General features: G+C 43.6%; 2 protein-coding genes across 4 annotated transcripts; both read left to right on the top strand.

Moving 5' to 3' along the window:
• The first annotated feature begins 348 nt into the window (after positions 1 to 348).
• On the top strand, positions 349 to 13,451 carry LOC140272840 (dual specificity mitogen-activated protein kinase kinase 4-like). 3 transcript variants are annotated; one of them, XM_072368324.1, is made up of 13 exons: positions 349 to 797; positions 1,458 to 1,493; positions 3,291 to 3,323; positions 5,810 to 5,912; positions 5,996 to 6,170; positions 6,251 to 6,370; positions 6,453 to 6,572; positions 6,665 to 6,716; positions 6,804 to 6,931; positions 10,427 to 10,504; positions 12,357 to 12,505; positions 12,625 to 12,670; positions 12,753 to 13,451. In XM_072368324.1, exons 1-13 carry the CDS (start codon positions 647 to 649, stop codon positions 12,864 to 12,866), a joined length of 1,305 nt encoding a protein of 434 aa, XP_072224425.1. In that variant the 5' UTR covers positions 349 to 646; the 3' UTR covers positions 12,867 to 13,451. The 3 variants fall into 3 exon arrangements, with proteins under 3 accessions (XP_072224425.1, XP_072224427.1, XP_072224426.1); XM_072368326.1 differs by lacking the exon at positions 3,291 to 3,323 and having other exon boundaries at positions 5,822 to 5,912; XM_072368325.1 differs by lacking the exon at positions 3,291 to 3,323 and having other exon boundaries at positions 350 to 797.
• A 1,253-nt stretch (positions 13,452 to 14,704) lies between these two features.
• Positions 14,705 to 26,117, top strand: elac2 (elaC ribonuclease Z 2). Its single transcript, XM_072369004.1, has 24 exons — positions 14,705 to 15,213; positions 15,974 to 16,024; positions 16,104 to 16,174; positions 16,865 to 16,929; positions 17,014 to 17,071; positions 17,150 to 17,218; positions 17,304 to 17,417; positions 17,744 to 17,799; positions 17,887 to 17,945; positions 18,085 to 18,157; positions 18,242 to 18,354; positions 18,436 to 18,534; positions 18,608 to 18,746; positions 19,492 to 19,577; positions 19,803 to 19,924; positions 20,017 to 20,113; positions 20,625 to 20,763; positions 20,858 to 20,896; positions 22,469 to 22,578; positions 23,670 to 23,769; positions 23,849 to 23,969; positions 24,407 to 24,485; positions 24,689 to 24,833; positions 25,658 to 26,117. Exons 1-24 carry the CDS (start codon positions 14,882 to 14,884, stop codon positions 25,889 to 25,891), a joined length of 2,571 nt encoding a protein of 856 aa, XP_072225105.1. The 5' UTR covers positions 14,705 to 14,881; the 3' UTR covers positions 25,892 to 26,117.
• Positions 26,118 to 27,045: the final 928 nt, after the last annotated feature.

The following is a 27,045-nucleotide window of genomic DNA, read 5'->3' as shown; positions in this document are numbered from 1 at the left end:
CAAAGAGAGCTGAGGGAGGAGAGGTGCATCATGGGAAGTCCCACGGCACTTACAACTGTCTCCCCAAGGGCCAATTTATTCATATCTATTTCTTATTATTTATTTCTTACAGTTATTTAATGTTGTTTTTTTATTTAATCAAATTTAAAGTTTAATCATATTATCTTTGATAAGCAGTGTTTATCCCTTAGAAGCTAGTTGTTGTAACTGAAGAACGTGCATTTAAGGTTTACTGCTAACGACATTTAACCCTCTTCTGTTTAGTTTTATTTTGAAACAAAAGCTTCACAACATCCGCTCCCACCTCGGCTAACTTCCGCGAGCATGTAATGGTTTGGGACGTCGTGGGTGTTGACATGTCAGTGTCACTTGGTCAGCTGATTGCGGGTCGTAAAGCCTCTTGGCTAGCCAGTTTAGTTAGCCTAGCTTAGCTGGATGTTTGTTTTTGTTATTACATAGGTGGCCTTTAACGTAGCCCCAAAGTTGAGCGGGTATTTAATAATTTAACGCATTGAAAGTGTTCCGCAGTCGCCGCCTGCTCGTTTTGCGTGGTTGAGTTGCAGCTAGTGAAGCTGTAATTTCTCTAGCAGGGAGGGAAGGAGTGAAGTTGCTCTCCGCGTCTCTGCATTGCAGCCCGGCGCTGCTGATGGAATTCAAACACACAACAATGGCGACTCACAGTCCTAACAACTCAACAACACCCAGCAGCAACAGCGCAGGATCTGCAACACACCACCACCTCCAGCAGCAGCAGCAGTCCCAGCCTCAGCACATTACAACCATGAGCAGCATGCAGGGTAAGTACGGGGCGAAACAGCCGCTTGAAGCCCGAAGCTCACGTTCTGCTGCAGTGAAGGTTAATGTTAGCGGGGCTAGCCGTGGGAGGCGCAGGCTACTCCCTGGACTGTGAAAAATCCTCAAGGGAATGTAGCATTCCTTTTTTTCCGCAACAACCGTGATTGGATTTTTATTTACTGATTTAATGAACTGAAAATAGATTTCAGTATCGTTCAGTGTCGTTTTGTAGCTCAGTTGCCTGCACGAGCGGAATATAGCCCAACTCCATCCAAAGATTAAACGATTCTTCATGTGTTTGGATTGCGGCACCTTTGACATTCAAAACGATCTACCTCAGGAACAAAGAGGATTCTGCTTGAGTTATGTCAGAGTTAAAGATGCCGAATTTATCACAGCACCTTCATGAGGTCATGTTACATTTGATTTCTGCGATCAGTAATATCCAAATAAAAAATCTCGATTGAGATCTTTAAAATTGGATTGTTTTTAATCCATATCTGGTACATTTTTTAAGTAGTCGATGTATAATGTGTAATGTGAGTCCCGGCTGTTGCTGGGAGCTGTGAAGCCTGAATATGTCGCAGATGAAGCAACACTGAACGAAATTCTCCTTTAAATACTGCATTTCTGTACAAATCCTTTCCTATTTTAACTTTCAGAGGCCAACACCTGCTGGAGATGTCAGAGTGAAACAGGTAGCTACACACTCCATTGACTCAGAGTAAGATAAGTAAATGAAAAGATTTGGAAATTTCTTTCTTGAAAGCAAAATCATTTTCCCAGATATTTTTTAAGCTTCTGGTTTAGAAAATCCTGGTGATGATAACCAGGGTTCACTGTTTTTCCAATGATATCCAGATGAAACTGTTATACAGTTGAGTTGCATGTTAATTTCATGTTACAAATACCTTCCACTACAGTTACTTTAAGTGAGCCTGATACAGTACTTTGCAAAAGTCTGGATCCACCTCAATTTCTTTCATTTTGACTTTCTTGTAATCTTTTAAAGTGGTCTTGAGCTATAGTTCTCCAGGCTTTCTGAATGTCTTTCAAAGTTTTTACAGTCCAGTTTCTGCACCTGTACCTATTTGTTAAGCCACTTCACTCTGATCTATGAATCACTCAAACATAAAAAAGGCTCCTTACATAAGTGATGAACCAAGACACATAATTTGTTCCCATTTCTTTAGTTGCATCTATGAAAAACAGCAAAGAAAACACAGTTTGACAGACAGAAAATAGGATTTCTGCAGCAACAAGGTGATTCCCAAAGAGCTATTAGCTGAAAACTTGGCATATCTCAGCATGGTGTGCAGTGTGTCCTTAAAACATTTGAGGAAACTGGACAAGTGGAGGACAAAAGAAGAAGTGTCAGGCCTAAAAAACTATCTACAGCAGATGAACAGGATCTGAAAGTGATGTCCTTAAGAAAGAGGAAAAAATCCAGCTGTGACCTGACAGGACCTGAGAGATGCATCTGGACCTTCAGCTGATCCATCTACTGTTGGCCCAAGCCTCATCAGAAATGGTCTCCATGGAAGGGTGGCTGTCAAGAAGCCATTCTTAAGGAAGGGAAACAGGGAGAAAAGGCTGAGCTATGCCAAATGACACAAGAAGTGGACTGAAAATCAGTGGCAACAGGTCTTATGGAGGGATGAATCCTCCCAAGAGCCCGGACCTCAACATTATTGAAGCAGTGTGGGATCATCTGACAGAGAACGGAACAAAAGGCAGCCCACATCCAAAGAAGAGCATTGGGATGTCCTTCAAGAAGCCTGGAGAACTATTCCTGAAGACTCCTCAAAGAAATGACAGAAAGCTTGTCTCAGAGGCTGTGTTGGAGAATAAAGGAGCTCAGACCAGATATTCACTTTAAAGCTGCTCAGAACTCAACAAACTCTATTAAACATTTTACTGAGAATATATAGAGAAATGAGGGGTTGCTCAAGACCTTTGCACAGCACTGTAATAGTGATAAGCCAGTTTTTATGTTCTTTGATTCATCTCATTTAGTAATTTTCTGAAATTTAGCCCTGATATGTAATCTTGTTTCCGTCTTTTACCTCAATGCTGCTAACTAATGATTCCTAACTCCTGACATGATGCTGACTGATGGTGAGCCGTCCAACAAAGTTTTACGTTTTCCGTCCAAAGCCATCTCATCACTGTTGATCATTCTCATTCCTAGACCATGTGTTTGTTTTATTCTTTCTTAAAGCTGCAGGCCTTTTTCACCTCCTCGTTGAATTTCATCATGCTAAAGTGCTTTTAGCTGTCTTATCACGCATGCTACTGTAAAACGTAACCCTCCCGAAACTGCATTAAACCTGATGTGGGACACTCAAGAATGTGTGACAGCTCTGCAAAGCAAGGCCAATTTCTGACTATTTCTCAACCTTTTGGGTTTGTTTGGAAGAAGAAAAGCACAGACCTTTAAGACGAAGCAGTCTCGTGAGGAATAATGAAAATAAAAGCTGTCTTTTCACCTCTAGGGTTTCAGATAAACCTGTCTGGAGCTCCCCCAAGTAAGCCAAACCTCTTTTGCTTCAGCACCAACAGTTCTCATCCCTTTGTTTCCGCCTGACAGTCTGGTATGGGGGAGTCTGTCCTGCTGTTCTCAACTAATCCAAGTCAAAACTTCTGATGGGTTCAAGTAGGCTTGTGCCGGAAGCTGATACTTTCTAAAAAACATCTTGTTGCATCCAAAGAATATTTGGATGCAACTCCTATTTCAGAATTTGTCTTGTTAGAAACACTCGACAGGAAAAGTGTATCTGGGCACAAGCCTCACATTCAAAGCTTCCACTGATATTTTGGCACGAGATCCTCTCCACAGATTTCTCAACGTCCCTCAACCCTTTTCTCAGTGTGACTGAGGAGCTCTGCCAACTAAAGAAAGACTAGTTTGGAAGCTCTGACTCACTGGTTTTCAGCGTGCCACTAACAAGCTGAAGTAGTGCCTGTCGTGTTGTCACACCAGCCTTTTTTCTCCCAGCTGGTTTGTGTTTTTTTCTTTTATCTGGGGCATGGGTGCACTTGCGTGTTGAGACAAGGCACACTAACGTTGTCATTTCAAGCAGAGCTTCGCGCCGAAGCCTTTTGGAACCCCTGCACACACATTCTTGTGATGTTTTTGGTGGAGCGAGGTGAAATCGAAGCCTGAAACGCATGTTTTCATCCTGATGTGTGTTTTTATTTTCATTTTCACCACCGTCTCCTTTTCATCTTTGCATTTTGAATGTAGGTGTGTGTTTTTAGCAGCATGCTTCACTTTTGTTTCTGCATCAGAATCAGATGGGAGGGGCAGAAAGAGCCCCCCCACACACACACACACAGCTGTGGTAACAGTTCGGTAGAAAACATGAAATAAAAGAGTATTTTAGATTCTTTGTGTTGGAAGAACTGGAGTAGCTGCATGTGAGGATGTGACGCTGCTGTTAATGAGGCTCAGTGATAAATGGAGTGAGGTGAGGGCAGAAATGTGGCTGCATCATTGTCCCATGCAGTCTAATGCGGCGGTCCTGCAGAAAGTGCCCACATGAAGCTTATGACGAAGCTAAACTTGTCAGAAGGTGTAGACTGTACTGCTTTATTCTCATAGATATCCGCGTTGACAACAGGTTGAACAACACCTCTTATGGGATGCAGGGAAGGTGCTTTTGAATATTCCTCAGTCGGTTCCTCAGAAAATGTGCTTTGCGGTGGAATGCAGCTCTGTTGTTGGCATCATCTTACCTCACAATGAGGGGATGTCTTCCGGTTATTCCTTTTCCACCACATGAGCTCTGGTTCTTGAACTGGTTTCGTACAGGAGACTTTAGGGGCTTTTTACACCTGGAGAGAACTGGTTTTGCCATTTATGAACAACTCCGTTTACTGTATTTCAAACAGGAATGGTTTGCATCTAAAACAGCGGCTCGTACCAAGAATCGGATGAAAATAGGGTCCAAACAGGAATCCCAATGATGACTGACAAGAGGGGATATGCTAAACCCATAAAGGTCTCCTGGCTGACTACTGGATGATTGCTTCTGTTGGTCTGAAGAAGAACTGCTGCGTAAATGTGTTGTCGGTTGGTCAAAGTCCAGGTGATCAGCTTCGGTTTTACCGGGTGTTGCTCATCCCCCGCTCAGCCAACCATACAGATGCTCACACACCCCCATGTTGCAGAGGGAAACGTGCTTTGTTGGCTGCACATGGGATCAGAACCTGTTCTGTGTTGGTGGAAAAGGGATGAGTGGAATTTACTGAGCTGAAGGAGGGTGAAGGATCTGCAAGTTGTGTACATTCAGATGTTTAAGTTTTGGATCAAGTGTAAGACTGAAATAAACTGGCTTGGCCTTCAGAGGCTTTTTGCCTAATTTATTAAATGATGAACATTGCATCTTAAAAGTTTTTTTTTTCTTATTTGTATACATTTAAAATGGCGACTGTTACTTCCTGACAGTACCCCGCCTTCCTTTAGGATTTCTAAATAAGCGTCTCGAAGTAGTTTCTGTCTTGTTGGAAGCGGCTTAAAGCAGCGCGCTGGATTCCTTCGGACTGGTCCAAACATACAGCTGGAGTCGGGGTTTGTGTCGGCAGTGTTGTGTATGTCAGAGTGTTACAGTGTGGAAGCACAGGAATGAGACGCATTAGGCTTTGGATGCAGCTCTGTGGTCAGTTCAGGGGAAACGATGATATCTGCAGCCTCATTATTTAATTTCAGCAGTGTAGGTGAGTATTTGTCGGGAAGGCAAAAACAAAAGATTGTGCAGTTTGTTTCTAAGTACTCATCCCCTCCCTCCCCCTCTCCTTATAGAAGCATGGCATCTGTTAAATTTAGTGGATTTGGATACATGTGCTCATCTTTTAAATCCCTGTTTTCTCATTTTATTTCCCGTTCAGTTTTGTTTTGGCTCACTTTAACAGCCTCACCTTTCGTGTTTGATGAGTTTGCCTTTGGTCCTGCTCGGTAATCCGTGTTTGCCGCTTCATTAAAAGCCCGATTGATGTTTTTCCTCCCGCTCAGGTAAACGCAAAGCTCTGAAGCTGAACTTTGCCAACCCTTCGATCAAACCCACGACTAGATTCTCGCTGAACACGGCCGGGCCGCCGTTTCAGAACCCCCACATGTGAGTCGGCGCTCTCTGGCTTGTGTCAGTTTGACGATCCACTTGTTGGTTCTCATTTATAGTTTGGTTATTGGTTTTGTCAGAGAGAGGCTCAGAACGCACAGCATCGAGTCATCTGGAAAGTTGAAGATCTCCGCAGAGCAGCACTGGGACTTCACGGCCGAAGATCTCAAAGATCTGGGCGAGATCGGCCGAGGAGCCTACGGCTCCGTCAACAAGATGGTGCACAAGCCAAGCAACCAGATCATGGCAGTCAAGGTGCTTGGTCTCATCTCATCTGAGAACCGCTGGTCTCTCAGACGCAGGTTGAAAAATGTGGTGTTTTCTTCCTGTTTCAGAGGATTCGATCAACAGTGGATGAAAAGGAGCAGAAGCAGCTGCTGATGGACCTGGACGTGGTCGTGAGAAGCAGCGATTGTCCCTACATCGTGCAGTTTTATGGCGCTCTGTTCAGAGAGGTGAGCGACACGTTTCTGCTCCCCTCCTGTCGTTCTTCCACCTGATTTTCTGCTGCCACTGACTGAATTCCTTGTGTTTCAGGGGGACTGTTGGATTTGTATGGAACTTATGGCTACCTCGTTAGACAAATTTTACAAGTTTGTATATTGCTCATTAGACGACGTGATTCCAGAAGAAATATTAGGAAAAATAACTTTAGCTGTAAGTTTTTGCCACTTTCCTCTTTTCATACGTCTCTTCTAACTTCCCTCATTGACATTCAGCACTAAACTCCTCTTTTTTGTATTCTGCAGACTGTGAAGGCACTTAACCACTTAAAAGAAAACTTGAAAATAATACACCGAGGTCAGAAGATTTCAGATTGTGCATGTTGCTGCGTGTGAGTTGTTGCTTTTTGTGTTTTCACCGGCTGTTTCTTCACTCTCCGCGTAGACATAAAGCCGTCAAACATCCTCCTGGACAGGAACGGCAACATAAAGCTGTGCGACTTCGGCATCAGTGGTCAGCTGGTGGACTCAATCGCCAAAACCAGAGATGCAGGTTGCAGGCCGTACATGGCGGTGAGTAACGCAGCTTCCTCTTCGGGGATGTTTTGGCGACTTTGTAGGCGATCTGTTGTGGATTTTGAGGTGCTTGCTGGCTGCAGCATGAGTATGATCCGTTCACCTGATTCGTGTTCTTCACCTCAAATGTTGCATCCTGCAGCCAGAAAGTTGCATCCTCAGCTCATCTGTCAGGCATTTACTGATTTCTGTGGTGACGTTGCAGGAAAGTCTTCTTCCATGATATAAGTCAGATGTGGGGAATCTTATTGGAGGTCCTACAGCCCAACAGAGGTTTGATTTTCCAGCAGGCTGTGCTCGAAGTTTCCTTTGACCTCAAGTTTTCTTGTTAACAGACGGACCCTGTTGTGTGGTCACATTGCCAGCATGTGGGCCAATCAGAGACAAAAAACAGCATCCAACTGCCAGTTCAGGTGTGCGATCTGTGCCTGTGCAGCACAGAAGGAGGCAGTGGTACATGTTAGTCAGTGCAGGAGGAGCTTTTAGATGAAAGGAATCGAGTCGATCAGTCGATTCACTCCACATGTTGTTGTGAGAAGTGAAGCTCGTTTTAAACAGATGAACATGACGAATGATGAAGAAATAATGTGTGACACGATGATTTAGTTGTTTGTTCTCTTGGACTCATTCATTAAAGTCGACAGTTAGTCAGAGGCAGCTTTGTCACACCTGACACTGATTCATCGGGGGCCAACAGAGCATCACGCACTGAAGTGACGAGGGCGACAGATGCTGCAAACAACCAGCTGGTCTATGACCGCCGTCTCTTCATTATTTCTATTCTATTCTTTCCCTACAGGCTTCTCTGTAATTTATCTTTCAGAGACTTAAGTGTTGGGAACAGGTTTGAGGAGTCAGATTTGCATCTGCTGGCTTCCTGACGGTTACCTTGAGCTGTAGCCTTGGAAAGCCTTCATAAGATGGTTTCACCTTTGACTTTATCTTGTTGTAGGACTTTATCATGTGCTCGTCGACCTCAGTCACGGGTTCCAGCAGTCTGATCTACTTTGACACATAATGCAGTAACACAAGATGCAGCCATGAATCAGGGCAGGTGACACGACTCCTCTGTTGACGCACAGCAAGGAGCCAGCTCTGACTGCGCCTTGTGGTTGACTGTAAAAGGTCCAGTAAATGTTTTTTAAGACAGATTTGACTTCTTTATGGCCCTATAAAACCATCACAGATGCGCTGGTGGCAGGCGTCTTTCCTCTTTGTTAACCAGAGACAGTACAGACGCACACATCCTCGCATGGACGACTCCAAAGCTTCAGCCGATCAAAGGGATGATCTCATCACGGCGTCATCACCTGGGGTTATTTTTTGTTGCAGGGTTTGTCAGCTGGGTGCTCCTCCCTCTCTCCCGGTAGTTTCCATTCTAAATTTGGTTTGGCACTATCAGAATCCAGCAGTACGACGCCTCCACTCGCTCCACGCCCTCCGAAACGCTCCACGTTTCATTCATGTCTCGGAGCAAGTCGGCCAGGAGCTTCCCGCGCCTGTGAGCTCAGGGTGCAGGAATCCCAGCACCCGGCTTTTTGTTTCCGGCTGGCACGCACACCAGGTGTGTAATCACAGCGCTGCTGGTTCCTGCAGGCGCAGTGACGCTGAACAGCTGAGCTCAGTACAGCTGGCGAGGCTGACTTACTGCTGAGATATGTGCACACTATGTCGTAAGGTGTTGATGTATGAGGAATTTGGACTTTACTCAAGCAGTCGCTCTTGTTCTGAGCTTTCAGTGGACCCAGCTGTGATGAAGTTAGTATCATTTGTCTCCATTTGGAAGATTTGGACCTGTGGTACACCTCAAAAAGACATTGATCGTCCATTCCTGCTGTTTAAAAGGATTTTTTTCATGAGTAAGGATCATAGGCGGAGCTAGTAAATTGTCACAATATTGATGTTTTAACTAATTTTAGATGTTGGCGCTGCTGGGATCATTGCGTCATCATCTCAGCTCTTGTGGGCCCACAGTAGAACCACAGTAGCATTTTCTGTGAGGAATAACAAAATGGAGCACTCAGGGCCAGTGTCTGTTACTTTGAGCACCAACAACAGTTTTCAAATAGTTTCTGATGAGTAGAGAGTGTATGCGGCCACCATGAGCAGAAACAATCAGAACAAAGAAGGGAACATCTGTGGGAGCAGGTCCATCGGACACCTAATGTTGATGGTAAAAGTGTCCCGTTAGACAAACTGGTGCAGCTGTCACCGTCACATAAGCAATGTTTAACTAAATGTAATTGGGCAAATAGGAGTGGGCTGCAGTGGTTAAAGTGGAGATGCTGCATCCAGGCGCCCTTCCAGCAGATCAGGACCTGGAAGAAAAAACCGCAAACAAGCAGATTTTGTAAATGGGTGGATTTTCTGCAGCTGCTTTTAACAGCAGTAAAGAGGAAAGAAGGTACAGTCCGTGTGGTACAGTCCGTGTGGTACAGTCCGTGTGGTACAGTCCGTGTGGTACAATCTGTATGGTACAGTCTGTATGGTACAGTCTGTGTGGTACAATCTGTATGGTACAGTCTGTGTGGTACAGTCTGTGTGGTACAGTCTGTGTGGTACAGCCACAGTCCGTGTGGTACAGTCTGTATGGTACAGTCTGTGTGGTACAGCCACAGTCCGTGTGGTACAGTCTGTGTTGTACAGTCTGTATGGTACAGTCTGTGTTGTACAGCGTTTTGTCTCTTTTCTGCCTCTGTTTATGGATCACAGTCCAATCAGAGGAGTACCAGGAGTTAAATGTGTTATATAGAGTCTGAACTTTGGTCACAATTACCTGACAGCACAGCAGTTGAAAAGAAGTGGAAGGTTTAAAATGGCCTGCAGTTAGGTCCACAGAACTTATAGATGGAAATCCAGGAGTGTCTCTGATTCCTTCTTCAACCATCATCAGTCTCATGTTTTTAGCTGCTTTTTTTGTTTTAACAGCCTGATAAAAGGAGCTAAAAGATGCAAATGATCCTCACGAAGAAGCTGGAAGTTGCAGCTGTTTGTTGTATAACTCGTTAAAATGCAGTTAACTCGATATTAAAGTGTTTTCTGGATCCTCTGCCGGGATTCGGGGAAATCAAACATTTGGTGTCTCAGCAGATGCTTGCAGCAGTCAGTTGCATAAAGCTGCAGTTCAGACCGTCGCACTCTGCTGGGTGACATCAGCATCTAATTCAGGCCTTTAAATGGGCCAGTGAGGTGCTTCCTCCTCTCTGCAGCACTGCAGCCCTCTGACGCACTTCACTGCTGCATCTGCTCTGTGGTTTGGTGATGAAATGAAGGGGGGAATGAGGACAGAAATTAGCTGGGACTTAAGGAACGTATGTGTGAGCTCATGCATCCTGTTGGGCAGGAGAAAACAAGCCCAGAGGTGATGAGCAGGTTTGGTATTCTCAGAGGGCCACAAAGCACACGATCAGTCTTTGTTCTCCACAAGAGTTCAACACATTTCTCTCACTCCTGAGCTCAGGGTTGATAATCCATCTCCTGTTTCTTTTTAAGCCTGAGAGAATAGACCCCAGCGCGTCCAGGCAAGGCTACGATGTGCGCTCGGACGTCTGGAGCTTGGGAATCACACTGGTGAGTTTTAACTTTCCCTCATAGAACATCCAGAAACGCTGAAATCGTTGCAACTCGCTGCTGGAAGAAAAAGGCAAAACAAACTGATCTATCAGCAATCTGAGCAATCTGAATTATTCTGAGTAAACTTCACCATTTCCACCCATTTCCACTCCCTTCACGCTGGGCAGCTGTCTGACACCTGATCTGACAGCCTTTAGAGGAAGCTCGTTTATTCCCAGTTAAAAGATGTGGATAAGAGATGGAGAATGAAACATCTCCCACTGTTTCGCATGTTTTGAGGAAGACTTTGTACGAACGGACAAAACTAAGAGAAACACGTCTGACCCGGCAAAGATTAAATGGAGACAAGGTGTTAATTGTACTACTTTAAGCTTTTATTACACACGTTACAATTAATTCTAAACCGAAACGTACAAAAACCCTGTTAAAACCAATTCTATTGGAAGAAGATGTGCATTAATACACAACACAGCATGCAAAGTTACACGGTTAAAGACCGAATCCACGTCTTAATCCTGTAGCAGCAGTCATTAGAACAAATATGAGTGTTTGACTTAATGAAATGAGAAAAGGTGTATTATTAAGACAGCTGTGAAGGTTTCCCACTAATGATTAAAGCTCTCAAATTAATAACGAACGTGTTGAACTGAAAAACACGACTCGTGAAAATCCTCGATGTATCGTTCCTCTTTCAGAGCTTCCAGAAGTAGAAAAGAGCTTCAGGCCGTGCATTATTACAACTGATCTCATCGGGACCAGACAATCCGCCCGTGTTAAAGGTTAAAATGTTACCTGCATTGCTGTCGGTTACGCAGCCCACGACACTGACTGGGGTTTAATTCAACATGCTTCACATCATTGTATCCGTTTCTAATTCAATTCAATCTAATTCTAGCCTCATTCATATGATGCCAATTCCCAAAACTGCCCAAAGAAACCCACAGATGGGTGACAGTGGGGAGGACACGGGTGGAAACCTCAGACTCGGGAGGGGCGGCCATCTTCCTTTAAGGCTGAGAAAATCAAAAATTAGATTTAGGTTTTAATTTTACTCTACAACTTTGGATGATTACGCAGGCAAAAGATTCTGAAAATGAGCCACAGTCAGAGAAGGAGCATCCGATTCTGCACGACCTGTCGACCTTGTGCAGAGGAGAACTTACCCAATTAGATGCTGAACCTGTTGGTTTGTGAAAGTCGGGAGAACCAGGATGCATTTATGCAAACATTAGATCATCTAGTAAAATCTAATCTTGAAATATTAGCTGATAGATTGGGTCAGAGAAGTGTATCTGGAGCTGGATCACTGCAGACATCTGTTTCTTCAATCTGAGGAACGCTAAAGCAAAGCATCGTATTCCTTTACAGGATAAAAAGGCTTTATCCTTTCTTTTTTAGAGCTGATGAAGCTTTCTTTTCTTCAGCGAGATAGTTGATGTGCTTCCCAGCAATCCAACCATAATGGCTTTATTCAGCCATGAGCCCATTAATGCAATTCATTGACATAAAGAACATTTCCACAATCATTGATGGCAGGTGGAAACTTTTGAGGTTTTATGATGCTGAGCGTATTTTTCAGGATGATAATGCATCCTTCCACAGAGCAAAGAGCCAGCAAACAGTCCGACTCTCAATCTGACCTCAGATTTATGGTGAAAAATGGAAAAATGGGCTCATTCCGACTAAGCTGATCTGTGGTTCTTGCTTCCTCAGTTTGTACTTATCTGCAGTTAAAGGATAACTTCATGAAAATGAGTGACCATAGCAACTGCACCTCTCCTTTTTCAGGGTTTTCTCACCTGATTTGCAGTTTCTTAGTTTGCTTCATCCAATGATTTGCATGTTTCAGTATGAGCTGGCCACAGGACGGTTCCCTTACCCAAAGTGGAACAGTGTGTTTGACCAGTTGACCCAGGTGGTGAGAGGAGACCCGCCCCAACTCAGCAACTCGGAAGAGAGGCGCTTCTCCCCCAAATTCATCTCCTTTGTCAACGTGTGGTAAGAAAATGCTGCTTATGCACTTACGTCTTACATCAGTTGTGTTATTCCGCCCCCTGGTGGACAAATTCCAGAACTGTGTCCTCCGCATTGTGAATTCTTTTTTTCTTTTTGTAAAGCCTTACCAAGGATGAATCAAAGAGGCCAAAGTACAAAGAGCTACTGGTGAGTTTATGCTGAGCTAACACGAAGACTTGATGTCCTCATGTTTTGAGAGTTTTATTGACGTTCGTCTGCATCATTCCAGAGAGATCCGTTCATCCAGATGTACGAGGAGCGCTCGGTCGACGTCGCCGGTTACGTCTGCAGGATCATGGATCAGATGCCAGCTTCCCCCAGCTCCCCCATGTATATGGACTGATCGCAAGACAATCCAAAAACACATCAGTCAGTCTACACCACTCTGCTTCAACAAAAAAAAAAAGAAATCATCAAAAAAAACAACCTCTTGTGTAAATTTGCTTGGTCCCCTTATTGCTGTGTTGAGTAAGAATTGTAAAACCTAAAAGAAAAGAACCACTTGCAATAAAAGTGGTGTCCATTTCAGTCTGTATGATATATTAAGACACTTCTGTTTCTCTCTTGTTCACAAACAGACACTTAAGTATAAAAGCAGATGAAGCAATCAGTCGTTACTCGTAATGATGAGGACGCATCTCAGTGATTAGTAACAGTGACTTCAAGAAAAATAACCTGGAACTTGTATTTATAGAAACAAAACCATGTGGAGTGTTTGATCTGGAGACTGTTCAACTTACTGGAATCATCTTCTCTGTGAATTGTTCCACCTTCTCCATCTATGAAAGCGTTGTGTTTGGTATATTAAGGGAATTGTGCTTCTCTGGTTGGAAAGCAGCTTAAAGCCTTGGTGGTCAGACCTGCTGTCCAGTCACTGTGCAGTGGACTCTATGCTGATGGATGAATAAAGAGAGAAAGAGAAGGGAAAGGTTGTCTTTTGTCTCTGTTCTTGTGTTGAGTCCAGAATTTCAGGGTGTTTGTATCATTTTGACCATGTGGCGCAGCATGTTTAGCAGATATAATGCCCTTTAATGTCAGAATTGGCTTCCTGATTCACAGCAACTCACATTTGCTCACATTAAATAATGAACAATTAAAGTTTAATGAACTCTATCATACAAAATATATCCAATATTTCCACAATTAACACGATGCCAAGGAGGAAAGACATCAGCAATGATCTTAGAAAAGCAACTGTTGCTGCCCATCAGTCTGGGAAGGGTTATAAGGCCATTTCCAAACTATCTGGAGTCCATCATTCTATAGAGAGAAAGATTATTCACAAGTGGAAAACATTCAGGACAGCTGTCAATCTTCCCAGGAGTGGACGTCCCAGCAAGGTCACCCCAAGGTGAAAAAGCCCAGAGCTACATCTCAGACTCTACAGGCCTCAGTTAGCATGTTAAAGGTTAAAGGTCATGACGGCACAGTTAGAAAAAGACTGAACAAGGATGGCTTGTTTGGAAGGGCTGCAGGAGAAAGCCTCTTCTCTCTAAAAAGAACATGGCAGCACAGCTTAGGTTTGCAAAGCTGCATCTGAACAAAGCACAAGACTTCTGGAACAATGTCCTTTGGACAGACCAGAGCAAAGTGGAGATGTTTGGCCATAATGCACAGCAGCACGTTTGGAGGAAACCAAACACAGCATATCAGCACAAACACCTCATACCAGCTGTCAAGCACGGTGGTGGAGGGCTGATGATCTGGGCTGGTTCTGCAGCCACAGGACCTGGGCACCTTGCAGTCATTGAGTCCACCATGAACTCCTCTGTTATTGTAAACATCACAAGAGTGATGTCTCTGAAGAATACAAATATAAATGTTATCAACAAAATATTCTTGCAATATTAATTATTGTTTTTAAATATAATATCTATGAAACTCTATCTATTATTTTCTTGTCTTTGCATTTAGCCCAAAACAATTCTCACTCTGTCTTTGTGGTCACTGATCAGTATTTGGCAGTTTAGACACTTTATGAAGGCGTAACGTGTGATTTAATATCCGTGGCTTTGTATTTTGTTGTAGTTTGTTTACGTTAAATCACTCTCACGCAAGACGTTTTAGCCCCGCCTTCCTTTCTGAGAAGCCTATTGTGATTGGCCGGCAGACGCGCCAAACAATGCCAGCCACCAATGAGCACTACGAACTTTTTGCGTCATCATTAGATGCCGGAAACGTTTCACATGTGTCAACCAACCTCTGATGTCCTGCGGAATGGGCACACAGCTACTGTTGGGTAATTAGTTGATTAAAAAAAGGACGAACAGAAATGTGTGAGCGACGTTAGCTGTGATCGATGGCGGCGTGAATTGTCGACGAGTTCAGTCACTTTGAAATCCAGGTGGCGTATTTAGCATGAACGCGGTCCGTTTGAAGCTCTTCACGTTGCTGGTAGTGAAAGGCAGAGCTCGTCCTGCGGCTGTCTCGTGCTGTGATTCTCGTTTCCACCAGACTGCTTTCCAGTTTTTCCGGACGATGGCGACCATTAGAGATAATTTCGACAAGACGAGGCAGCCGCCGGGTCCGAAGAAAGCCAAGCAGAAGGAGCCGCTGCGCCATGTGAAGACCAAAGAGAGCCGCAACAAGCGGGGGGACCTGCACGGACCGGCCACCGTGTACCTGCAGGTGGTCGGTGCAGGGAGCAGAGACAGTCCTGCGACGCTGTATGTCTTCTCTGAGTTCAACAGGTACTTCTCACAGACATCTGGTGTGTCCCGCAGTCTTTCAGAGGGTTGTGTTTCACTTTAAAGTATTGGAACGAGGTCCGTCCCATCCTCAGTCAGTTTGTGGCTGGCAGATCCCCATCAAATACCCATCCTCTGTGTGTTTGGTTGGAAAACAGGCTCATACATGTATTAAACTGCTGACTTGTTACCTTCCAACATAGAAGTCCTGAGATTTCAGCTCTGCAATGACCCAATTTCTCTATCATAGCAAGGGAGTTTAATCCTGATTCCCTGAAATGATGTAATCCGATACTAAATCCTCCTAGTTTCAGGTTTATAAAGTGTTGTTGGGTCATCAGGATGTGCCCCACCCCTGCCACTGTTAACAGTTATGGCACCTTCTGAACACAGGTGGAATGATATGAGTTGATTTCCCTGCCACCAGGATGTTTCTCTCCCATTATTATGGACAAAAAGCAGGATGACAGTCTCTCGATGACCAGATTAAAGATAAAATCTTAAAACTTGTGTGAAGATTGAGTTAATTGGAGGAGGAAAAGTGACACATGATCAGTAATGAAGGTATCACATACTCACCGTAAATTGGACAAAAACTGGTGCTAGTGTACCTGTTTTTCATTGGTTTAGCCAGAGTTTTGGTGGTTGAAGCAGAAAGAACTCGTTTTATATTAGCTCAGCCACTAGATGTGAACACATGAGCAAACCAATCCTCACTTTGAAGACATTATAAGCACTTGGAAACCTTCCTCCTCTGCTGCAGGTACCTGTTCAACTGTGGTGAAGGAACTCAGAGACTCATGCAGGAACACAAGTAAGCTTGTCTGTCATCGTCTCAGTCTGTTTGAAGGAGAAAGAAGCAACAGTAACACGGGCGTGTTTCAATGTTACAGGTTGAAAGCTGCTCGCTTGGACAACATCTTCCTGACCAGACTGAACTGGAAGAACGTGGGAGGTTTATCAGGTCGGAAGCATCAGTTTTTTAAAAAAAAAATTTATTAATTTGGAGACACCAAACTTGAACATTTAACCCACTGTGATATGCTGGTGTGTCTCAGCTCATCTCAAATATTTGTGCTTGTTTCCCTTTTGGAATGAGACACAACTGGACAGACTTTGTTAATCCACGGAGGTGCTGCTCCTCTGTCTCTCACATACTGATCTTCTGAATGTGAGCTCTGTTTTGCTCTTCTTGATCCTGTTTTGGATCAAACTGATCCAGCTTCCACCAAGTGTTTCAGAGCTCCATAGTCGCCCCCTGCTGGCCGCTAGATGAAATGCAGGTTTAACATCTGCATTGCTCTCAGCATCAGTCTCTGATTTCAGATTTGAAGTCTGCTATCAGTAATTATCTGACTTCTGATGTTTCCCACCAACACAATTCAACTTAGTCAAAATGCTCTGCAGGGAAAGTGTGGCACAGCTACGTTTATTAGCAGCCGCAGGTTGGACATCGCGATCAAATCTGTATCAGTGGAAAGTTAGTTTCATCTTCATTTTTCATGTTCAAACTTTTTGTTTCAGGTTACTTTAGCTTCATAAACGGATATAAATGTCATTTTCTTGAGTGACTCGGGCACTAAAACCATTCATTCGTGTCAGGTTAATGCAGCTGTTTAACAGTATAACATTTGCTTTGCTGTCTCTGTCGCAGGGATGATATTAACCCTAAAGGACACCGGCGTCCCTGAGTGTGTTCTCTCTGGACCTCCACAGCTGGTGAGAATCTGGATCATAGACATGCAACACAGTGTTTTACTTACCAAGTGCTCACTTTATGCCTGCTGTCTTTTCTTATTAAAGGAGAAGTATCTAAATGCCATCAAGTCCTTTTCTGGACCTCTGGAGGACATCAAGCTGTGTAAGTCGAGTTTTTTGGACTGAATTATCTTAACATTTGGCCTGTTTTCGTGTTACTTACCGTATCATGCTCTCGCAGCGGTTCGACCGTACACTGAAGAGGCGTACAAAGACGACACCATGACGGTGTATCAGGTGCCAATATTTGGTGAGTTCAGATGCCCCCCCACACCCTGTGATTCCTTCCCTGAAAGGGCTGCGAGTGTCAGCTGGCTGTGTTTTCTCTGCTGTAGCCAAGTCGAAGCGCAGTGAAGGAAAACTGTCACCCAGGTCGGGCAGGAGCAGCCCCACTCAGAGTTCCACAAAGAAGGGCGACTTTCACAATAATGGTAAAGGCGAAGATCCAGGTGAGGAAACACTTAAAAAGGAGAAAAGCCAAAGCTCATGAGATGGGAAGTAGATGTTATACTAAACTTTACCATTTGAGCTTGACAGAAGAGGGTATGATACCACTACTAATAACAGGGACAATAACAGTAAGGATTATAGTAATAATGATGCCAGGAATGATCAAAGATGTCTAAAAGATTAAGAAATATGATTGTAAATCATGTACAATGCATGAAAAGTTAGTGTTATTCATTGTTATCTTCTGCTGTTGACATCCAGCTGTTCTAATGTCCACCGTTTCACACACATCACGTCAAAGTGGAAACTCTTGTGTTGTTTTCAGGTGAAAGACGAGCAGCAACTAGAGATGCGTCTCTGGTGGTCTCCTTCGTCTGTAAGGTAGGATGCCGTAAATATTTACTGCCATTCAGGGTTCAAGTGAGGAAAACTTTGACGTCCATCTCTGTGTGTCGCAAACTTTTACAGCTTCACCCCAAGAAAGGCAATTTTCTGGTCGCTCAAGCCAAGCAGCTCGGCCTGCCCGTGTAAGCACAAATCCAGCTCTGTTTGCATGTATTTCCACTGGCTGTTTTGTGTGAGCGTCAGAGACCGACTTTGCACCGATGTAAAACAGAAATAAAGCTTCCATCAGGTTTTATACGTGTGAAATCTTTATCCCCACAGAGGCACGGCAGCCATCGGTCCTCTCATCGCAGCTCTGAAGGATGGAAAAAGCATCGTGTATGAAGGAAAAGAGGTGCTGTGTGATGGCTGCTTCTCTGGCACTGAGTGAGGCTGCGGCTCCAAACCGCATCAGCTGATTGTTGCTGTTGTCTTACAGATCCGACCCGAGCAGGTTTGTACTCCCACTGACCCAGGACCAAGCTTTATTGTCGTGGAGTGTCCGTCTGAAGACTTTGTTGAAGCCGTTTGTGCCAATCGGCAGCTGAGAAGGTAAAAGTTAAACGATCAGAGGGTTTTAAAACGAGAGGAATTCAGTTTGGCTGTTTGACTTTAGTCTGTCGTCTCCCTCAGATACCAGACGGGGGGAACCGAGGACTCTGCTGTGCTGGTGGTCCACATAACGCCGGAGTCTGTTCTGAACACAGATCAGTACAAAGAGTGGATGGAGAGGTTTGTGTTGAACTTCACGGATACTCCAGCTCTTTTTAATGCAGAGTTTGACGCTCTGAGCCTGTTTCTGCAGGTTTCCGTCCACAACAGAGCACCTGATCCTGAACGAACAAGTGTGTACAGTTCACAACATCAGAAGTCACAAGATTCAGGCTCAGCTCAACATGATTCACCCAGAGATCTTTCCCGAACTGAGGTCCTGGAAATCAAAGGTAACAACCGGAGCCTACAGGATCAGTGGCTTCGCAGGTTACTGGGTTTAACTGTTTGTTAACTGTTTGTTAAACCCAGTGGCATAAAGGCTCGTTACGTTGCATTAAGCAGTGTAATGCTGGTATCAGGTTGGGCCAGATAAATGTATTTATTTTCTTCTATTTTTGTTCATTTGACCTTTATTTAACCAGGAAATAAAAAAAAAAAACATCAAGAATGTCCTATTTTTTACTTTAGTTTGTTGTTTCCTCTGAAAACTAATTAAAAGTTTAATCTTTTTGGCGATTAGACATCGAATTAAATGCTTTTTCAAATTTTAAATTTCAGCAGAAGTGACGCAGAATAGTGGGTGGAGCCTGATCAGGCCGCTGGATCTGTACCAGTTAGAGAGCTGCCTGTTAAACTTCTCACGGGAACTTTAACACTCAGCTAGAAACAAACACAATAAATCAACTTTTCCATTCATACGATGTCGCCTCGTCGTTTGGATATGCATTTTGTCAGCGGAAGAGAACAGAGCTGAAGAGTCCAGTTAAGTCAGAAACCACTCAGGACGGCGTGCATTAAAAGTTAATGTGGAAAAGTTGTCACCTTTTCAAGCAGCAGTTAACCCAACGCAAGCTATTTTTCAGCTTTTGATAAATGAAGAAGAAGAAAACGATGAGCTGTGGGGGTAAATGAAGCTGATGATTCTTTAATAACAGAGTGATACGTGAAATAATTCAGTAAAAATCTTCCCTCCAGGAGCCTCAAGCTGCATTACATGTCCCAAACGTCAGAGCCGAGTGTCTGCTCAAGTTCCAGCTCAGACCCGTGATGGAGTGGCAAAGGTTAGTTTGTCCTTGGCTCCCTCAGTTCAGCTGACATCACTCTGCGTCTCAGAGCGCCGCCTTGTCACTGTCTGGAATCCTTTTCAAACCCCGACTCTTAGATGTCCGTCTCTTTTGCTTCTGTCTGCCGAGCGCTGTGAAGCCTCATGGAGCTCATGTGGAAAAGCACCCCTCTTATCCCCGGCAGTGTTGCCTGTCTTCTTGACTCTGTGTCTCATTTGTTAGAGATGCCATCCCATCCTGCAACTCTGAGGAGTTTGTGAAAGAAGCTTCTGAAGTCCCAAACTTTCTGGCGGAAGTGGAGAAGTGCAGGGAGATCTGCTCGGCTGGCGCTGCAGAGCTTTCCGGTCAGCTCTGGAATCCTGACATGCAACATATTTGAAGTATCATTCAAAGTACTTTGATTAGATTTGAAGTGTTGCTATGTTTTCTGCTGCAGGTTCAGGAGACAAATACCCACAGGTGGTTTTCTTGGGAACGGGGTCAGCTCTTCCGATGAAGATTCGAAATGTCAGCGGTACTTTAGTCAACATCAGGTACGGCTCTCAGGTCACGGCACACGGATGCCTGATCAGAACACCGTCAGGCAGGCAGCGACAGGAAGATAAGAGAAGCTTTTGTTGGGATATTTGAGTGGAAATGAGTTGGAGTTGATTATGTGCTCATTCACTCACCTTTGGAGCCTTTACTTTCCAAACTCTGCATTTTATCTCATCATTCTTCAAAAAAATCTCAACAATAACAGGTGAAAATGGTTTTTCTGCACTTATCAGGAGCAAATAAGCTGCTATGCTTCCTACTTCTGTTGATGATTTAAAGGCGGTTAAGTTGCATTCGTAATAATTTAGAGGTTAGCTGAATCACACAAGTGTTGGTTTGTGTGTCAGAAATCATCAGAACTGACGAACAAAAACAGCTCGACAGCAGAGTTAAATGAGTGAACCGTGGGGGGGTTCAAAGCTGCCCTCCGACACGGTTTGTTGTGCAGGGTTTCCTCTCGTCTCGTTTGTTTTGATGAGCTGTCTCTGTGTTTGTTGCTGCATGAAGCCCGAGTCAGTCGTTGCTGTTGGACTGTGGAGAGGGAACCTTCGGTCAGCTCTGCAGACAGTATGGAGATGATGTGGATGAGGTCCTGTCCAAGATCTCAACCGTCTTCATCTCACACCTGCATGCTGACCATCACACGGTAAGCAGCTGTTCCACATGCTGGAGTGACCGATTAAAACAGACTCAAGTACCAGCAGCTTGGTTTCATTCTGACTCTTGATGCTGTCTCTCAGGGGCTGCTGATGCTGCTCTACCAGAGGCAACGGGCGCTTGTACGTACTTTGATGCTCATATCTAGCAGTTTTAAAGTCAAGAATCTAGTAGGAAATATTGTGTACATTTGTTGTGCATTTGCTCCTCTGGTTTCTCGTATCCAAACATCACTGGACACGTGCACATCCTGTGGGCAAACTGCATGAGATTGGGATAAACGTCATTAACAAACAGATTTTAATCATTTTTAAATTCACTCAACAATGAAATAATTATAAAGCACTGGTTCACAATGTTGATTAGGACTGAGCGTTTTTATAGATATCGTGATATATATCGATATTTTGTTTCCTGATAAAGTAATCGGCCGCGAGTATCGATTATTATTTTTTAGCAAACTTTATTGAAAAGTCAGACGTTACAATTAGTGAAAACACAGAACATTAACATAATACAAAACAATGCCGGGGGGGGGGTCACATTATACAAAACAATGATAAATTAGTTCATAAAAATGTTATATAAAGTGCATCTCAGTGGTTTTAATGGCTTTTCTGTTGATAGAGTGTAGGATTGTTGTAATTTATTGTTTGAGCTCGTTCTGAAAAATGAAAAAAGATGGTTTACGATTAGAGAATTTGGATTTGTGTTTATGGTATTTAGCAGTAAAACAAGCAGGTTGATGATGTACTATTTACAATATAAACATGAGTCTGCGTACGCTGAAGTTCGTTTGTTTCCATTTGTCTGGCGGTGTTGTCCTTCCAGTTCAAAGGTCGGACCACCAGTCCAGTCAGCGACGATTCATGTCAAATCACACTGTCCCTTTAACATCTTTCAGAAAATGATGTGTATTAAATCGTATAGAATTGAATCGTATAGAATCGTATAGAATTGTTGGCTGAATGCCGTGTATCGTATCGTATCGTGAGATTAGATTATCGCTACAGCCCTAATGTTGATATAGACTCATTTCTGAATGATCTGACCTGATTTTTTGACTTTGGTTGAGTTTCCGCTCTCCTTTTGCAACAATATCAGCTCCATGATAGTAACATTAGCTTTTCATCTCAGCTCAATAAGTAGTAATGTGCACAAGTTCTTCTCAGCAACCTGCTCAAACTAACTGTTTGGATCTTGTAGTTTCCCCAAATAGTCTACAAAATTCCAAGTAATCCATGATGATTTGATGCAAACAGCATGATCCAAGCTAACATTGTAATCATTTCTAAGTATTGCTTAGTATTTTCTTATCCTGAAACGCATCATTGAGGGTTATTACAAAGGGAAATCTACACACATCCTTACATGCATGTATTTATGTTCTCTGTGTAGGTTTAAGATGAAGCTCTTACAGTATCACATAGGACACAAAGTAAGCCCTGCAGAGACTTTAAGACTCACAGGAGCTTAGTCTGATCTTTAACTGATCTCCACCATCATCATCTTCTGATCTTGGCAAAGACCTGGGATCACCTCACAGACTTTGCACCAAATCGGATTGAGCTCTGCTTTTTGCCCCCGGCTGTGCACACCCCTCTGTGATGATGTTGCTGTGAAACCCGTCTTCAGTACCTCCTGTTTGTGTCTGTGAAACGATGACATTTGATGGAGTGTGCTGTACTCTTTAGACAAGTTTGGGAAGGCCGTTTAGCCCCATCTACCTGGTTGCTCCGGTTCAGATCATGATGTGGCTCGGCCAGTATCATGACTACTGTGAAGAGGTCGTCAGTCATTTCAAGTAAGTGGACAGAAAAGTGTCGAAAGCAGGATTCACACACTTTAGCTTTGAAGTAACTCACTTTGAATGGCATGTTGTCTACTGTTGTTTAATTGAATTCTTGGTCCTTTGCTGTGCGACTAAAGCTTTCAGGAGAAAGCAGTGAATGGTTCACCTGTGTGCTTGACCTCCATTTTCCACTTGACTATAGTTACAAGCACTTAAATGGGATTGCAGATCCATTTGCACCCTGACCTTAGAAAATAAGGACCTGTTTTGTGCTCTTTTACTTCACAAATACAGGTTGTAACATGCTGTCAGAAGGTTTTACTGATGGTTTGTTGATGGCTGCAGTCATGCTAAATGCTATCCACAATGTTAGCGTTCTAAATAGCTTGTAGGGCTGTCGCTTTTTCCCTTTGAAATAAACACGCAGTTCTTCGACAGTGTTCGAGGCCTCTGCTGTAGCTCATTGTGCTGAGAAGACAGTCCATTATCTTTGTTCATTACCACACAATTCACAGTGAAAAAGTACCCAAAAACACTGCTTCTCATGTTCTCTGGTGTCATCATTCAGCTCTTGGGACAACTGTCATTACAACTCAGTTACTTTCTTTAATGGGGAGCTTACCAGGACATGTGTTCACATTGTAGTCTACACCTGATGATGTCATGCATCCTTCTCTACAGCTTATGATACAACATACTAGTTTTTTAATTGAATGGGGAAAAGATATTCAACATTTCTCCACATTTGACGAACAACAACTTCCTGTCTTTGTCTCGAGTACTTGAGTTCCTCCGTCCACCAGGGGGCACCAAATTAAGCTCGTTGGCAGTCAGCTTGCATTATTTCAACACACTCCACTTCCTGTTTTTCAGCAACATCTCAGATTTGTGTAATTTGATAGTTATTTAAAATCTCCTTGGAAGTCTTTTACCTTCTTACCAAATCACGATGATGAGTGGGTGTGCCTCAGGAGCCTGTGACATCACTGGGGGGTGTGGTTAGAGGTGAAACAGTCTTACTGTGTCATTTTTTATATTAGGGAGCCGTATAGGAGGGTTTCAACCTGTTGTTTCTCCGTGATAACAGCAGTTGTGTTTTTCAGCCTCATCCCTAACAGATCTCTGTTTGATGGCGCTGAGTTGGCCAAACTGAAGACCAAGTCGTTCATCCATGCGTTGCTGAAGAAGAACAATCTTGAGAAGGTCTGCTGTTGTTTGAACTTCACCTCTTTCATCACTAAACATTTGAAAGGTTGCTAATCGTTACTTTTGTGTGTGTCAGTTCTTGACGTGCACAGTGCGTCACTGCATGAACGCCTTTGCCTGCAGCTTCACGCACCAATCGGGCTGGAAACTGGCCTTTTCGGGGGACACCATGCCCTGCGACGCATTCGTAAACATCGGTAAGCACCACTCACACAGATTAAAGTCCATACTTCCCTGAAGTTTGTCCAGCATAAGAGCAAATTGAGTGAACACGTCCAATATTTCAGCGATTCATAAAAGGTCATCTCAACTGTATCTTCAGTGCATTGCTTGTTCTGAATAATTTATTAGATATTTCTTATTGCTTTCAATCACTCTTGTGCCTGGCAGCTTCTTCTAATGGTCCCCATGAGATTCCATTTTATTGACTCTTCTAAAATTGCTTGACTGGATTCTGTCCAAGCATAGGCTCATAGAAGCAGCGAGGAGGTCCTGTATTCATTATGGATGCTTGAGCTCAGCAGACAAACAGGCCGTGCTGCCTCTTGATTACGACCTGATTGATTTCCTGTGAGACAGGAAGAGGCTTGAAGTGTGCATCTGTGATTCAGACTTTTACTTTTTCCGTTTGCAGGAAAGAACGCGACCTTTCTAATCCACGAGGCCACGCTGGAAGATGAGCTGGAGGAGGAAGCCGTGGAGAAGAGGCACAGGTGAGAGAAACGGAATCAAACAGCCTTTCAGGTACTTTGATGTTTGTTACTGAAATCTAGCATTTCATGGTTTCATGCTGGCTTCTGTTACGTTTCTGTCCCTCTCCACAGATGGGAGCCTGAAAGTCTTTACAAATGAACCTTCAGTCAGTTTTCTTGCCCTGAAAAGTAGAGAAATGTTCATGCTATGTGTTTCCTGACAGCACCACCTCGCAGGCCATCGGTATCGGCATGAAGATGAACGCTGACTTCATCATGTTGAACCACTTCAGCCAACGTTACGCCAAGATCCCGCTTGTCAGCGAAGACTTTAACGACAGAGTGGGAATCTCATTCGACCACATGACAGTAAGACGAAGGCTTTGCTTTGACATCAGAGAGTTCTGTTTCCAGCTTCAGTCTGATGTTCCCTCTTTGCTGATCAGGTTATCGAGGGGTGGGAGTAATGGGTAACGGGTAGTTGGTGTTGTTGCTCTTGCACAAAGCAACACCTCAGCCTTAATGTCATTTTAACAAGAAATCATGCTGAATAAAGCAGGTTGAATGTTCAGAGTCGTGCAACAAATCGTCTTTCCACTCCCTACCACTAGATGGCACACATGTCATCTTAATTATATCCCCAAATTAATTATCTTCCCAATCAAAATGTTCGAGAAAATCGAACCGTATTGGTGACGGTCGTTTTGTCATGTGGTTATGCTAAAGAGTTTGTATTTAAGGTGTTTGTGTGAGATTTTGAGAAAATGAGTCAAAAACAATCAAGAGGAGCAGATTCATAGAGTGAGAGTTTGTCTTTAGAGAGTGACTGATTAAACTTACTGCCTTCATAAACTCTGGGTCACACTTTCTCATTTACAGCATCCCTTTAATCTCTGATCTTAAGCTGCAATCTTTTGATTCTGGGGAAAAATGTGAGGTTGGTGCTTAAAGGGTTAAGTCAACACAGATGTGTAACCATGCCAACGCACCTGTTTATCCAGAGTTTTAGGTTCAGCGTGTCGTATTTGTTGCACTGCGGAGCGCGACTCCTGGTGCTGATTGGTGATACTGTTAAACAACGCGGCATAAAGATCAGATGTAGTGGCTTAAAGTGCAGAACAAAAGGAGTCTGGAGGATTAAAAACACTGCTGATGGGATGGAGTCTTTCTAAAAATATTTCCTCTTCTCCCAGGTTTGCTTCGGAGACTTTAAAATCCTTCCCAAACTCATCCCCGCACTTAAGACCCTCTTTGCAGAGGAGCTCGGTGAGATGGAGGAGAGAAGGGAGAAGAGGGAGCTTAGGAATCCGAGAGGAAGCGGCGCCCAGGCAGCCGGTGGAGCATTTGAGCTCGGGCGAGGTGCCAAGAGAGACCAGGAGGAGGCAGCGACACACAGTGTGGACGCGAAGAAGCTGAAGACCAGCTGATGGCACGTAATGTCATTAAAAAGGAGTTCAGAGAGAAGGACTTCACGAGTGCATCCTGAGTTGTTTTATTTAAATTAATCTGAGAGTTTTATTTTGCTTGTGAGGCCTCAAGAAATGTTTTTTTTTCTTGCATCAAGTGTGGAAGCTCAGGCTATGAATTATAGTTTGTTTTTCATTAAACTGAATAAATAAATGTCACACAGTGTGTTGTCTTCAAGTTGTGCAACATTTAACAGAAAAACTGGAACTCTGGTTGTCAGAAATGTATTTACACCCACCTGGATAATTAAAGCATCGCTGGAGAAGTTTGTGAACCTTAAAACTTGACTTTTGTTATGCAGGTCATGACTTCCAGGCTCCACACCACACCTGCCTGGCTGTGCATGTGCAGGGCTCACATGGAGATGGGTTTCTGCGGCAGTGGGAGGGCAGGGGAGCCAAAGAGCAACAAAAAACTGGCTAAATTACTTCATGGTGCTGGTATTACCGGTGTTGCTGGTTTCTTTTCTCGTCCCCAAACTTCGTACTTTAGCTAACTGAACTCAGTTATTTAGTATCTTATGGTTTCTACACATCTGAGGTTTAAGTTTTATACTTCTTTTGCGATTTTACCAAATGTTCAGGCTTAAAGATGTTGAATTTAGATGCTCTTTACATTTTGAAACTGTAGAATCTTAAGAAAAAAGTACTAATCATGCTCACATGTGTGTGTCAAGCACAAGAGTGAGTGAGGAGAGTGTTTGAGGCTCCCTTTTTAGTCTTTGTTTACAGACAGCTGTGTGTGTGGTCCCTTCCCCTCTGCTTCCCTTAAAAAATGGCAGGAATCCACCAGTGACGCACATTGTGTCATCTCTGATCAGAACTTATCAAACAGGAACCCTGAGTGAAAGGTTAATGGTAAAAAGCTGCACCTCAGAAATGTTCTATTCAATTTAGTGAAGCTAGGTGATCTAAAATGTATTTAAACTTGCACAGGCCTCCCCATTTACTGTTAGCGACCAGCTGTAAGTACTTTCTCTGTGCCGACACATGCACAATGACCTGTTTTAGGTGTTCAGCTGAACCTAATTTGCAGTTCTCTTGCTTTTTAAATTTTGTACGAAGTCAGAATTGTGGCTGACTAGTTTAAACTAAAGTTTGTAAGAGAACAAGGA

The sequence above is a fragment of the Leuresthes tenuis genome, unplaced genomic scaffold (genome assembly GCF_036924035.1).
Source record: "Leuresthes tenuis unplaced genomic scaffold, fLeuTen1.0.hap1 SCAF_17, whole genome shotgun sequence".
In the NCBI taxonomy this organism is placed as follows: Eukaryota; Metazoa; Chordata; class Actinopteri; order Atheriniformes; family Atherinopsidae; genus Leuresthes; species Leuresthes tenuis.
Note: the sequence above shows the minus strand (reverse complement) of the source record. Positions and strands in the feature narration are given on the sequence as shown.

Bases quoted from the DNA above. Each gene is read 5' to 3' on its own strand.
- elac2 (XM_072369004.1), top strand. From the start codon at position 14,882: ATGAACGCGGTCCGTTTGAAGCTCTTCACGTTGCTGGTAGTGAAAGGC. The intron at 16,025-16,103 runs GTAAGCTTGTCT...TCAATGTTACAG, and splicing joins AGACTCATGCAGGAACACAA to GTTGAAAGCTGCTCGCTTGG. The intron at 24,834-25,657 runs GTAAGACGAAGG...CTCTTCTCCCAG, and splicing joins TCTCATTCGACCACATGACA to GTTTGCTTCGGAGACTTTAA.
- LOC140272840 (XM_072368324.1), top strand. From the start codon at position 647: ATGGAATTCAAACACACAACAATGGCGACTCACAGTCCTAACAACTCA. The intron at 6,573-6,664 runs GTAAGTTTTTGC...TGTATTCTGCAG, and splicing joins TAGGAAAAATAACTTTAGCT to ACTGTGAAGGCACTTAACCA. The intron at 10,505-12,356 runs GTGAGTTTTAAC...TGCATGTTTCAG, and splicing joins GGAGCTTGGGAATCACACTG to TATGAGCTGGCCACAGGACG.